This window comes from Eriocheir sinensis, chromosome 1, assembly GCF_024679095.1.
Source record: "Eriocheir sinensis breed Jianghai 21 chromosome 1, ASM2467909v1, whole genome shotgun sequence".
NCBI classification, from domain to species: domain Eukaryota; kingdom Metazoa; phylum Arthropoda; class Malacostraca; order Decapoda; family Varunidae; genus Eriocheir; species Eriocheir sinensis.
In genome coordinates this window covers 25,577,809-25,592,449 of record NC_066509.1, presented here as the reverse complement: position 1 = coordinate 25,592,449, position 14,641 = coordinate 25,577,809, and the positions used below count along the sequence as shown (strand labels likewise).

General features: G+C 45.6%; 1 protein-coding gene across 1 annotated transcript in view; it reads right to left on the bottom strand.

Annotated features, from left to right (window-relative positions):
* Positions 1–1,917: 1,917 nt before the first annotated feature.
* Positions 1,918–14,641, bottom strand: part of LOC127007814 (uncharacterized) — a 67,382-nt gene continuing 54,658 nt past the window's right edge. Inside the window, exons 2-3 of the mRNA XM_050879557.1 lie at positions 2,646–2,720; positions 1,918–2,167 (exon numbers count right to left, since the gene is read on the bottom strand). Of these exons, the coding sequence (XP_050735514.1) occupies positions 1,918–2,167; positions 2,646–2,720 (325 nt within the window). The remainder of the gene's footprint in view (positions 2,168–2,645; positions 2,721–14,641) is intronic.

Sequence of the window (14,641 nt, the reverse complement as noted above, 5' to 3'; positions counted from 1 at the left end):
GCGGCGCCTGTCGCGGGGACGTTAGGCGGCCAGTTAGTGTTGAGGCGTGGGAGCCGCGGCGCCGCGGGCCAAGACGGTACCTGCCAGTTTTAATTCACCTGACTCATTTACCTGCCTTACCCAGCTACCTTGCCTCTCGTTCACCTGTCTCATTACCTGTCCTTTTCTTATCTGCCCAACGCGTCTCATTTACCTAATCTTTTCATTCAGCTGTTTCATTACCTGTCCTTTCCTACCTGTCTCCTTCACCGACCTCATTACCTGCCCTTTTCTATTCGCCTTAGCTGTCTCCTCATGTCTCGTTTGCCTGGTCTACTTTCGTTCTTATCGGACAGGACTCAAAAGTGACCTGTCTCATGTTCTCTTTACGTGTCTTCTTTCCCTGTCCTCTTTAACTGACCTTGTGTTATAATTACTTCTTAGAGTCGAAAGTCAGTCCTCCACAACTATAATTCTGTTTGAGAATGTAAGCTAAAATTGTTCTGGGTAAAAGGAGGAAGTCATTAGCAAGCAAATATCATAAACAAATAAGTCAAGGCCTCAATGAGCAGAATAGGCCGGCAACAAGTTTATGCAAGCAGTTAATTAAGTGAGTGAACTTAGCTGCACAATTACTTTTTACGGAAATGTAAAAGTGTACTTGTCTCATCTAAGTCAACAAGCCAATAATGACCACACCAGTCATCAAAAAACACGTGATGTAATTAGAAGAGCACCTAATGAATCCTGGCGTTATAAATACAATACTGCGGTTTGGCTTATGATGTTAAATTGTAAGAAAATAAGGCTGCCAAACATAATTACAATACTCCTCATACACTCCTTCCCTTTAGAATTTCTTTCCCTTTCGTACTTCAGTACAACACAACAGGTAAGAATGATTATACTGGAAGCTAACAGAAAAAGTTAAAGTAATTGCAACATGAAGATGGACGTTGTAATGAAATATAACACTAAAATTGGCCCGTATAAGAAAAAGAAAAATGCATAAAAAGTAATACAAGAAAAAAAAAATCAAACAAAAAATAATTACAGGATAGAAAAGGTCATAATCAAGCAAGGTGACACATGACAGGTGAATAATGTACCAGGTGACCTTAATTAGTGATGCATCTTCCTGAAAATGTAACCCTAAATTTTGTAAATTACATATTGGATCATAATCAGGGCAGCGAAATTACACATTATTGCAACTGGTTTCTTGTTACACCCGACAAGCTATTCCCAGCCGTCACCCTCTCCATCTCCCTTTCCCTTCTCTTCCCTTCCCTTCCCTTCCCTTCCCTTCCCTTCCATTCCAATTCCCTTCCCTCTCCCTCCTTCCTTCCTTTCCCTTCCTTTCGTTTGCCTTGAAGTATGAGGCAGAAAATTATCAATGCTATCATCAGTCCATCATTATCTCCAATTAATTTGCAGCATTATCTTTTTCTATATCGTGATTTACCTGACTTTGTTGATGCATATTCGCCTGGGAGTATATTTGGTCATTCTTTTCTTTCATCTTGCATCACATGTCGTCGTGCTTGTCTCATACTACCATTTCGCATTCGCCTTGGAGTATGAGGCGAAATATCATCAATTCCCTTCTTGAATCATTGCGTCATTCTATATTTGTGTCTTGTTTCGTTTCACTTCGTTCCCATCACACTCTTATTGATCCCTATTCGCCCTGGAGTATTAGGCCAAATGTCATCAATGCATCGTCCCTTCTTTTGATTAAAATGGGTTATTCGTGTTCTTCATTTTGCTCCTTTTTTTCTTTGTTTTCATCATACTTTTACTGCTTTTTATTCGCCTTGGAGTGTGAGGGAGAACATCGTCACGGCATGAAGCTACAACGAGGGCGAAGTTAAGAGCCTCGCAAGTCTTCGTCCGCCCCGCGGTGAGGGTGAGGGTCAGGAGAACTTACTGCAGACCTCACTCGCGTCGGTCGTCACGCCACAGCTCTTGAGGGGGACACACTTTAACCACATCGGGAGCGAAAACGAGAGCCCACCCGTCCTCTCCACCTCCAGTCCTCGCCCTCCACCTCGCGTCACAGACTTCAGGCTGACGCACTGCAGTCACTTCGAGAGCGAAATCAAGAGCCCACACGTCCCCCTCCACCTCCTCGTCCTCTTCCTCGTCACCTCTTCGCGGCACTGGCTTGAGGGCAACACGCTCAGGCCTAGGGATGGGCAAGTACCGTTAATTTGAGTACCGGTAGAACCGGTACCGAAAACTCAGGTACCGTTAGTACCGGTACCCGAAGAAGTATTTCTTTATCTTAATGACAATATTTATAAGCAACCTAAAAAAAAAAAAAATCGGACATGAAGAATCATCAATAAATCCAATAAATAAATCCGAGCAATCTGGTACCGATACCGTACCGTTTAGCTGGTACCGTTAGTGCCGGTACTGGTACCGGTACCTGCCCACCCCTACTCAGGCCGCGCCAAAGGGGAAGACCGACACGCCAGCCATGCCAACCCTCGCCCTCTTACGCCGCGCGGTGAGGGTGAGGGTCAAGAGAACTTAATGCAGGCCTCACTCGCGTCGGCCGTCTCTGTTCCGTCAGCAGGCAAATCAAGGCCGTAAGGAGCGTGTGCAATCATCAGACGCTCGGGGCCCGCCATTACCCCCGCCGCCTCAATGGAACTTACATCACGGCGAGGGCCTGGCGAGCCGTCGCGGCGCCTGAGTGTGTCTGGGAACGGCCTGTGAAGAGTGGAGAATGGCTTGTGGGAGGGTGGGGACGGGGGGTTTAGAGGGGTCTGGGGGTATGTTTGGGGGGTTGGGTGGGTGGTATTTAGAGGGGTCAATGATGTTTTGGGGATGGTGGTGGTGGTGGTGTTGGTGGTGCTGTGTGTGTGTGTGTGTGTGTGTGTGTGTGTGTGTGTGTGTGTGTTCGGATCAGCTCATAAGGGTTTGGGTGCAACTTGAGACATTAAGGTGACAGCAAGACTCCTCCTGACTTTGGACGTAAAAACTGAAGACTGTGTGTGTACTCTACATGAGCTCATAAAAGAATACAAACCATGAACACCGGGAAGGTAGCAATTAGCAGCCGGACGAAGCGAATTTACAAATTGGAGACGCGGGAGTTCGTTTTTCGGCTCGACAAATGGCGGCAAACTCATGAAACATTTACCAACTTACAACGAGTTTGGGGAATGAACAAGGCGGACAGGCCAGTGGGGGGGGGGAGGGGGTAAGGGGGGTACCTTTCCTTCGTCCGACTCGTGTAGTAAAGATTTAAGAACATGTATTTGAGAGACACGAGTTTGAGTTTTAGAACAAGAGATGCTTTTGCGCAGACCAACTTTCGTCGTGATTTATGGACATTCCTTGAGGAACTTCGGAGGATAAGAGGGGGCAAGGGTGGGCACATAGGGTGGGCGAGTTTGGATATGGGGTGGCACGGGAGGGTAAGGATGGGTACATAGGATGGGCAAGGGTGGGTAGACAGGGTGGGGAAGGGTGTGCGAGGGGGGTACAAGGGCTGGGCATGTGGCGGTCATAGGTAAGCAATGGTGGATAAGGGAAGAACAGAGTGGGCATTGGAAGTTAAACAAGGTGGGCAGGGTAGGATATGGTGGGCAAGGGTGGAGAAAGGAGGGCGGTAACTTCCGTCCTGCATCAAGTCGTAAATCTGAAAACTTATGAGAAACGCAGAAGCATGTGTTTAGGTACTCCAGAAGAGGAAGACGTGTGAAAGACTACCTTGAGCTTTCGGGTCAAGAGGAGGAGGTTCAAGAGACTCAAGTGTTGCCACTGGATTAGACTAGAGTCCCTTGATAGAGAGAGTACCGACAACCCAAGGTTTGGAAGGCATTATTGGCCCTGTTATTCACCGCGCTTTTCAAACGCTAGCACAAGCTCTCTTGTATTTCTGTTTCACAGCCATACGGGTCGTTCACTGAATCTGAACACACTTATTTCAGACCTGCACACCTTCCTCTTACAGCCCGCTGGGAGCCAGCAGCCAGCGAGCTCTGTGAAAATAAATAAGAGACAGTTTGTGTCTACATCAACAGGTATCGCCGACCCACCATTACGCCCTTATACTTTACCATAATTTGGTCACCAGCTGTTGTAATGTGCCGTAAGAAGGTGACAGGAGATTATTATTAGCCTTACGATTAGCCACTGTCTCAGTATAGGCGCTCAGTAACCCACGTAGCCTGTGATATAGGCCCGTCAAGGCGGGCTGCTGACGACCTTGAGAGGCGGTAGCGCTCTGAGGGTACTGAGAGACTTCAAACAAGTCTGGGTGCTTCTCTTTGAGTGTTGCTGCTGTGGTGGATGGATTTAGCAATACTTATCGCTGTAAAACATTATCGGCAGCAGTTGGGGAAGTCTTTCTCTTACCTACAAATCCCTTCCTCGCGTAACCCTTGCCTGCAGGGAGGGACGCTGCCTCCTGAACGTCGTCAACTCTGCCTTGATATACTTGTCATGGGTCACGTGGCCGCAAGGCACTATAACCATTCGCCTGCGCCAGAACGGGCTGGGCCGACCATCAGGCCCCACCTGGAAGAAGCCTTGGTCCGACCATCAGGCCCCACCAGGAAGATGCCTACCGGCGCAACAGGCAACGACGGAAAAAAAAAAAAAAAAAAAAAAAAAAAAAAAAAAAAATTAGCCGAATCCGCTTCAAAAATAAGTAAAATTATTTTTTCAATACCTCAGTTCAAAGTCGGCGCGGTGTTCGAGGGTCCAATAATGGCGCCCAGCAGCCTTATACATAGGGCCGCCTGTGTCGGTACTGTCTCTATCAAGGGACTTTAGATTAGACAGCTTGTGTGTGTGTGTGTGTGTGTGTGTGTGTGTGTGTGTGTGTGTGTGTGTGTGTGTGTGTGTGTGTGTGTGTGTGTGTGTGTGTGTATCAGGCACTGAGTTTGAACTGGGAATATACTAAACAAGGGAAGGGAACAAAATGGAAAGGAAGGGAAGGGCTGGGCAGGAAGAGAAGGAAGATAAGGATGGGAGGTGGAAATACCTCGTCAGGTGTAACAAGAAACTATTTGCAATCCAGGAAAAGAATGGTCCAGTTTAACTAACAGCATATGATGCAGTGACAGTATTCCTCCTCACACTCGAAGGGGAACAAGAAGTGGTGACAAAATGAAAGCGAAGTAAGAAAAATACAATATCAACAAAGAATGGTCCAATTCAGCCAAAGTGGTAACGACGCAGTGACACTTTTCCTTCACGTCCCACACCTTGAAGTAACAATGTGATAACAGAGGGCGGGGTAAGAATCTTCTATACTAACAGCAGGAGCCTCAGAAACAAGGTAGACTTACTAAGGGGTAAAGCTTGTTCAGAAAATTTTTACATAATAGCGATCTCTGAGACGGATAGACACTTCCAATAGAAATTTTAGATCGGAATTTGAAATAACGGGTTACCAGATGTTTCACAAAGACAGAAGGGGCAGGAAGGGAGGTGGAGTTGCGCTATGTTTAAGACTCAATTATATGTTTAGTTAACAATTCAGTCAAAACTAACATGGATTCAGAATCAGTTTGGGTGAACGTTTACAAAGGGAAAGAAAAACTAACTCTAGGAGTTCTGTACAGGCCACCCAACCTTAACAGGCAGGACACGAGTATATTACTACAGGAGATTGGCAGGGCGAGTAGGAGTAAAAATGTCTGCGTAATGGGGGACTTTAATTATACGAATATAGACTGGGAAGACCTAGTGGGTGACCTGGAAGCCGAGGATTTTCTTGAAGTTTTACAAGATAATTTCCTTAAGCAGGTAGTTACTGGGCCTACCAGAGGAGATAACATATTAGACTTAGTCCTAACTAATAATGAAAACTTGCTGCGTGAGTTGGAGGTGGGCGGAGAGTTAGGAAATAGTGACCACAGAACGGTTCGATTTAGCTTAGATCATGGTAACCCGAACCAAACCCAGTGTTAGTGCCAGATTTTAGAAGAGCAAATTACGAGGGCTTCGAAGACATCGTGAAGGGGTAAACTGGGATAATTCAGGGATTCATGAGGACCAGAACTGTGGGTTGGAGAGCCAGGAGAACCAGGTAGAAATGTCTTACAATAATTTAGCTAGAGTAATAGCAGAGGGGCAAAGACAGCATATACCACAGCGAACACTTAGAAAAGAAAATAATGACCCTAAGTGGATGACTCGTGGACTAAAACACGAGATAGGGTTAAAGAAGGGAATTTATCGGAAAACAAAGAATGGTGAAACACATCTCAGGGGCCGGTATGTCGAACTATCTAGATTAGTGAAGAAAAACACCAGGATAGCAAAACAGGAATTATGAGATCAAAGAAGCAAATAAGGCGAAAAGTAATCCTTAGGGCTTCTTTCAGATGTATAGAGCAAAAACAAGAGAGAAAATTGGACCGCTGAAAACAAACACAGGCGAGCCAGTGGAAAACTACGAAAATATGAGCACATTGCTGAACGACTACTTTCTTTCAGTATTCACACAAGAGGATCGAACGACTATTCCGGAAAGGGCTCAGGTGTACGAGGGCGGGGATGGCGATAAATTGAGGGATATAATCATTACCAGGCAAGTAGTTCAGGATGAGATAGATAAGCTTAAGAAGAATAAGTCGCCAGGTTCTGACGGGATATTTCCGAGGGTATTAAAGGAAATAGGTGATGTACTCAGTGACCCACTAACCGACATCTTTAAGATGTCGGTAAATACTGGCTATGTGCCGAGCCTATGGAAAGTAACTAATGTGACGCCGATTTTCAAAAAGGGGGACAGGTCAGCTGCTTCAAACTATCGCCCAATCAGCTTAACATCGGTTATTGGCAAGATGCTGGAGTTCATAATAGCCTGGAACATTCGGGAGCATCTAGAGAAACATAGCTTAATCCACGATTTGCAGCATGGGTTCACTAAAGGTAGGTCATGCCTCACCAATTTCTTGTTCTTCTGCAATAAAGTATTTGAGGCGGTAGACAGAGATGAAAATTATGATGTAATCTATCTTGATTTTAGTAAAGCGTTTGACAAAGTTCCTCACCAACGACTGTTGCTTAAATTACAGGCTCGCGGAGCAGAGGGTAAAGTTTTGAACTGGGTCAAGGCGTGGCATAGCAATAGGAAGCAAAGAGCGCAAATCAATGGTAAAAGATCTGACTGGGGATGTGTTACGAGTGGGGTCCCACACGGTTCGGTATTAGGTCCACTTTTGTTTATTATTTATATCAATGACTTAGATACAGGAATTTGTAGTGATGTCAGTAAGTTTGCAGATGATACCAAGATCGGTAGAGAAATTGACTCGGATCAGGACGCTAGTATTTTCCAGGATGAACTAAACAGATTGTATGACAGGGCGGATAAATGGCAGATGGAGTTCAATGTAGGGAAGTGTAGTATTCTGACTGTAGGCAGGTACAACCCCTCTCATAACTATTGCTTAAATGACACTCTAATAAGCAGGTCTGGGTGCGAGAGAGATTTAGGGGTCTCAGTAAGTTCTGATCTCCGTCCAAGAGCACAATGCATTCAAACTAGAAATCGAACAATTAGGGTACTGGGATTTATTTCGAGGAGCGTAACCAACAGAAGCGCCGAAGTCTTCCTCAAACTATATTTAGCATTAGTTAGACCTCATCTTGACTATGCGGTTCAGTTATGGTCACCTTACTATAGAATGGATATCAAAATGTTTGAATCAGTGCAGAGGAGGATGACTATGATGATTCAGGGTTTGAGAAACTTGCCATACGAGGAAAGACTCAAACAGTTAAACTTGCATTCTCTAGAAAGGCGAAGGGTGCGTGGAGACATGACAGAGGCTTATAAATGGATGAAGGGCTTTAATAAGGGGAATATTCATAAGGTTTTGTTGGTAAGAGAACCGGGTAGGACACGAATTAATGGGTTTAAACTGGATAAATTCAGAGTCAACAGGGACATAGGCAAAAGTTGGTTTACTAACAGGGTTGTGGATGAGTGGAACAGGTTTAGCAGTCATGTGGTGAGTGCCAATACAATTGTCACATTCAAAAATAGACCAGATAAATTCATGGACAGCTATATTAGGTGGGGTAAGATACACGGGAGCTTAGGGTCAGAGGAGCTGCCTTGTACAGGCCTACCGGCCTCTTGCAGACTCCTACGTTCATATGTTCTTATATTACATAAGACTACCCCCCACACACATACACACACTTTTTTTGCCTGCACTTAGATTCATTTTTAATCAAAAAAGACCACCTGTTAAACCTTATCCGTGATTATCTCTTTCAGGTGTTTGTGTTATTAACTAAGAATATCCCACTTCCTTTAAGACCACTTAACATTGTTGTCACGCAGAAAATAGCTACCTCGCCTGTCCCATCTCATCCATGAGTAACCCATCCAGGTGTTCTGTCTAAAACCAGCAGAACCTCTTGTGTATTGTAAGACCCAAACACCACCTTCAGCCACTATCACCACAACCGCCACTAACCTCATCTTCATCACCAATACCGTCACTATCACAACATACATACTATGACACACCATCGTCTTCGTCTTTTTTCCCCCGCAAGTCACACACACTGGTTGGAAGGAAAAAGGAATAGGAAAGTGGAAGGAGCAGGAGGAGAAGGGAAGGAGGAGTATGAAGGGGAGAAGAATGAAGGTGAAAGGAGGAGGAGAAGGGAAGGAGGGTGCGACGAGCAGGAGGAGGAGGAGGAGGAGGGAAGGAACACACTCGCACGCACGCCGTCACCTCTCGTATTGCGCTGCAAGCGCCATCATACATTTTCCTCGCCAACTCTTGTCACGGACTTGGCCTTTCTCTCCTCGCACCGCCTCGCGCGCCGCTCCAGGCCCGCCGAAGTGCCTCTCCCGCGGCCCAACGAGCCCGTCCACCGCCGCCACGGCCTCCCTCACGCCCGTCCCCGAAGAAAACGAGGTGCACCAGGTTTACCTCACGCTGGTTTGTCAAGGTCACACTCAGCCAAGCGAACGCAGTCTCTAGTGTTTAAGCTTGTCAAGGGAAAGAAAACGACACCACACGGAGTTCTTTTCCTTCACTCATAGTAGTTTAATGTTGTGGCTCATAACTCTCACGTTGGTTTAAGAAGTCAAGGTCGTACACACAGCCACGGGACCTCAGCCTCCCATAAGCTTGTCGGGGGAATGAAAACGACACCACGTTATTTTCCTCCACTCATTGGTCTTAAGTTAACTGCTCATAATTCTTACTTTGTTTTAAGAAGTCAAGGTCACACTCACATCCAAACAACCTCAACTCCACTTAGGCTGGTCGGGGGAAGAAAATGTCACACCAAGCTAGTTTCCTTTACTTTCTCTCTCAGTCTGCTTTTAATGAAGTTAGTGTTGTTTGTTTAGTAAGTCAAGGTCACACTCAGCCAAGCGGCCTCAGCCTCCCCTCCAGCTTGTCGGGGCAAGAAAACGACACACCAAGTTATTTTCCTTTACTCGCACAAGTTTAATAATGAGGAGTTAGTGGCTCATAATCGTCACGTTTGTTTGAGACGTCAAGGTCACACTCACACATCCAAGCAACCTCAGACTTGTCGGGGGAAGAAAATGTCACACCAAGTTCGTTTCCTTCACTCACTTTTGAAGAGGTCAGTGTCTCGTAGCTTTAAAACTCCTCAGTCTTTCTCTTTGCTCTACATTTTTGACTGTCCGTTGAAACCATGAAAGAAAGGAATCAAACAGAACGAAAAGAAGGGGAAGAGAATTTTTTTTTTTATATTATGAAGGAAGGGAAGGGAAAAAAGGGGATGATAAGGGAAGGAATGTAAATTGACGGAAGGATTGTGACAGGAAGGAGTGGGAAGGGGACGGGGAAGGAAACGAGGAATAGTGGAGAAGGAAACCGAGGTAGTGGGAAGGGGATGAGGGAGGGAAGGAGGGAATAACAATAAATAGTTTGATGTCCGACCTCGTACAGTGATCTTGGCGATTGTCTTTGCTCGTCTCTACATAATTCGCTTTGTGACGTCTTTTCCTTAGTCAGGGTAACTTACTGATCATCCAAGTATTGGCTTACAATGACGCGCAGTACTGTTATGAAGAAAAAAAAAAAACGTGTGGGGTCGTGGTGCTCGAGCAGCCCCGCGCGTCGCTCAGGGATCCGGAAAGGTTCGAAGTGACTCGCCAGGTGCTGTTCACTCTCAAGGCAGACTGAATTAATGTAATTTATACATATATTTTCTTTAAATTTAAGATAAGTTCCGACTCCCTGGGGCAGGTGTGTGTACAGTGGTGGGTTTTATGACTTAGTGATTGGTAACAATAGTTGGTAAAGCCTCACGCCTCGCAGTAACGTCTGGTCAGCAGGTAACCACTCAGCCAAGCCTCGCCCCGCCGCCCGCCACGCAGCCGTCGCGTCTGCGCACACCGTCACGGCGACGTTGGACTGTCACGCTGATTTACTCGATACTCTGCCCCTAATAACAATCCCATCATCTATTCTTATTCATATTTTTATTTAATTTTACATAATGTCTTTTTATTCTGTTTTTATTATGTTTATCCATTTAGCGGGAAGGGGAGGTGGCATTTGCTTAGTCAAGTTAACCAGATAACGCGAACGTTTTCTATCAAAAAAGCATCACATCACACCGCCTTGTTGACTCCCTCCGCTCTCCACTGTCTCCACTCCCCAGTGGCCAGTCAATCAGCCAAGTGTGTGCATGTGTCTGTGTCGGTGTTTGTCTGCGGCGAGTAATTTGCGGCAAGGATGGAGCGGCGAGTGTCGGCGGCGTGAGGTAAGCCAGCCAATTAAGTGCCATGACACAGCCATCAGCGTCACGAGCTGCTTGGCGGCGTGTAATTTGTGGAGCCAAGCGATGAAGTGTTCGGGGAAGTACCGCCAGGCTGAAGGGTCGCCGGGACACTGCAGCCCGTGTGTCAGGGTGGCGAGTGGTGTCAAGTCATCATATTAATTAACTACAAACACTAAGATTCCATTATGTGTGTTTAGTGTCAGGCGCTCCACTCGGCACCGGTAAGGCTTTGGAGTCATCGTTATTTACCGTTTAAAAGATACATACGTTTACGATTATGCAAAGGCGGAGGATATGAAGGAAGAAACATTGAAATTAAGGTACAGTATAATGAATTAAGTTGACATCATATAAACATTATGATATCGTATAAAATAAGGTGTATAGTGATAAGGTGTCAACTTGTACAAAATAAGGTATAGTATAGTAATTCAAGTGTCATCATATAAAAAGAAAAGGAGTAAAGTGCGTAACGGTAATTTGTAAACTATCCCAACAAATAACAAGTTCTTCTATACGACCTGAAGCATCTCGAGACGCCTCGCGAACCTGAACTGATTCGTTTTGAGGCACCGTCACCTGGTTTTGCGATATGCAGCTTTTTTATACGTTTGTTACATCATAAAGCAAATATGCCAAGAAAAAGTTTGAAGCGAAGTCTGTTCATTTCATGGAAGGCGACAAGCACTTCAGAAGCTGCCGTTGGTTTCGTCTCTCCTCGACGCCTCGTAGTGAGGGAGTGTGTGTAACACGGCCGCGAGTCATCGTTACATTAACTTGAAACACTGTGGCTGTTACAATAATCAGGAAATCTTGATATATTTGTTTCTGAAGGAAAAAAAAAAATTAGATAACCTAAGGGAACGTCAGCCATGTCAGTCTTCCTGCCACGCGCCAAAGAGACACCTTCGTGAACTCCTGGACGCCTCGGCACAAAGGCGAGACGCACTCACATTAAGGTTAACTTACTCATCTCTGCAACGTTTTGTCACACCAGTCAGTCTGAACCTCGCTGGAACATTTTAGGTAAACTCTGGACGCCTTGATCCGAAGATACTCAATGTCAGTCTACATTTAATCCCCAAAAGTGGCTCAAATAACCTTTTAGAGTTAATCTTACTTAACACAACAGCTAATATATTATAAAACGTCTTCATCCGAAGACCAAGTATGTCAGTCTACGTTTAAATATCAAAATACCTTAGATAGCCCTTTTAAAGTAAGTCATACCAGGGAGTAACACTAGCGGACTTTTTGTTTCCTTTTCTTTTTACTCTTGAGCTGCCTTCTTTCCCTTAAAGAAAAAGTAGCAAAAAAGAAAAAAAAAAGAATCCCAGGACGTGTTGACCTGGACACACACGGACGCGGAGCCCAAATACAGTTCAGCTTGAAACAAACACAGCGTCCAGACTTTCAGTGGCCCGGGGAGCGAGCGAGGGAGAAACAGATTAAGGCGGTATACCGAAGAGTCGTGTGCGCATTGGTCACCGCTCGGCTGACAGGCGGCGGCGGAATAGAAGGAAGGAACAAACTCTTCGAATCAAAGCCTGGCCGCGGCCTGCCATGCCTTGCGACGGCTGACTTGGCCGGGAAAGTTAGTCACCGCCGCGCTGAAACACTCCATCAAAGTTTGGCATCCTGCCCTGCCTACCGTGCCTCCTCCGCCTCCTCCTCCTTCTTTATCCCCATGCTATTCCTTCCCCCTCTCCTCCTCTTCCTACTATAATGATACTTCTCTTCCTCCTCCTGTTCTTATCCGTCTTTCTTCTCCTATATCCCCCAATCATGTTACTGTTTCTATTCCCCCTCCTCCTCCTCCTCCTAGTTCTCCTATTTCCCGGCCTACAGAAAGATTGAGAAGCAAAAGGAGATAAAAGTAAATAGATAGACAGTGTGCGTGTGGGAGGTATGTGTGTGTGTGTGTGTGTGTGTGTGTGTGTGTGTGTGTGTGTGTGTGTTTACCGTGCCACAGGTCTCTCGCATTTTCCTTCAGTTTCTCTCTTTCTAAATACACTCCGCCTTATTTTGTCCCTCCCTCCATTCCTTCTCTCTCCTCCTCCTCAACCTACTTCAGGAACAAATCACTCACTAATTGTCTCCCTCCTCCCTCTCATTCCTCCCTCCCTCCCTCCTCTCCCTCAAACCCTCTCTCCCTCACTTCCCGAAACAACAGACTCTCCTCCCTCCCTCCCTCCCTCCTTCCCACTCCCTGACTTGTCTATAGTCTTCTCCATCTGCAGTTCATGACGAGTAGTTTTTCGCGAAATTTAAAATTTTTCATTAATATTAGTGAACCTGCGGTGCGGTGCGATATTTTTATGTTTTTGTTTATTCCATTGGAGATCAGATTTACAGACAGGTGCACACACACACACCCATCCACCCAAACACACCCACACACACACACACACACACACACACACACACACACACACTAACACACACACGTCCGCACACCATTCTACCTTATGTCTCATCATCATTTGTTCTTCCTTTTCATTTTTTTTTCAATTGTTCCTTTTCCCATTTTTACCGTTCATTGCGTTTTCTTCCATTCTCTTCATGTCTTCCTTTCTCACCCTTTTCTTGTCACCCTTTCCTACTCATCCTATTTCCTTCACCCTTTTCCCCTCACTTTTCTTCACCCTCTTCCCTTCGCTCTCTCCTCTTCCCCTCACCCTTCTCCATCACTCTCCTCCCTTTATCTTTCAATTACTAGGCGAGAAAGGAGTGTGTCTGTTGGCAGGTGTGTGTGATACAGGTGTGCGGAGGGGGAGGAGGAGTGGAGGTGGTGGGGGTGGTGGTGGTGGTGGTGGTAGATTGAGAGTAGGAGTTTGAAGGTAGCAGAAGTGATAGTTAAGATAGTTATGCAAGTACATAATTACATAAGAACGTAAGGAGTCTGCAAGAGGCCGGTTGGCCTATACAAGGCAGCTCCTGTACACTCAACCCCACCTTACCTCACCATCCATGGCTTTATCTAACCTCTTCTTGTATGTATCTACGGTATTGGCACCCACAACATGGCTCCCAAGCCTGTTCCATTCATCTACCACTCTATTGGTGAACCAATTCTTGCCTATGTCTTTGTTGAATCTGAATTTGTCTAACTTAAAACCATTGCTACGCGTCCTACCTGGCTCTTTTACTATCAAAATCTTATTGACATGTCCTTTATTAAAGCCCTTCATCCATTTTTAGACTTCGATCAAGTCTCCTCGCAACCTTCGCCTTTCTAGAGTGTAGATTTGAATGCTTCATCCTGTCTTCATACGGCAAGAGTCTCACCCCCTAAATCATCTTTGTCATCCTCCTCTGTACAGATTCTAACATCTTGATATCCATTCTATAGTAGGGGGACCAGAGCTGAACTGCATAATCGAGATGAGGTCTAATTAGTGCTAAGTAAAGTTTGAGGATGACTTCTGCGCTCCTATTGCTTACGCTCATTGAGATGAAACCAAGTACTCTGTTTGCCTGATTTTTAGCCTGAATGCATTGAGGCCTAGGACGGAGGTCAGCGCTCACAAGGACTCCTAAGTCTCTCTCACGCCCAGGCCTGCTTAGAGGAGTGTCATTTAAGGAGTAATTATGTGAGGGATTATTCCTACCTACACTCAGAATGCTACACTTCCCGACATTGAATTCCATCTGCCACTTCCCCGCCCAATCATATAGTCTGTCAAGCTCATCCTGGAGAACGCTAGCGTCCCTGTCTGATTGGATTACTCTACCGTTCTTGGTATCATCTGCAAACTTGCTGACATCACTACTAATTCCTGTGTCCAAGTCATTGATGTAAATAATAAAAAGCAGAGGACTCAGCACCGACCCTTGTGGCACTCCACTCGTAACACTGCCCCATTCAGATTTTTTACCACGATTTTTCTCTTTTCTTTCC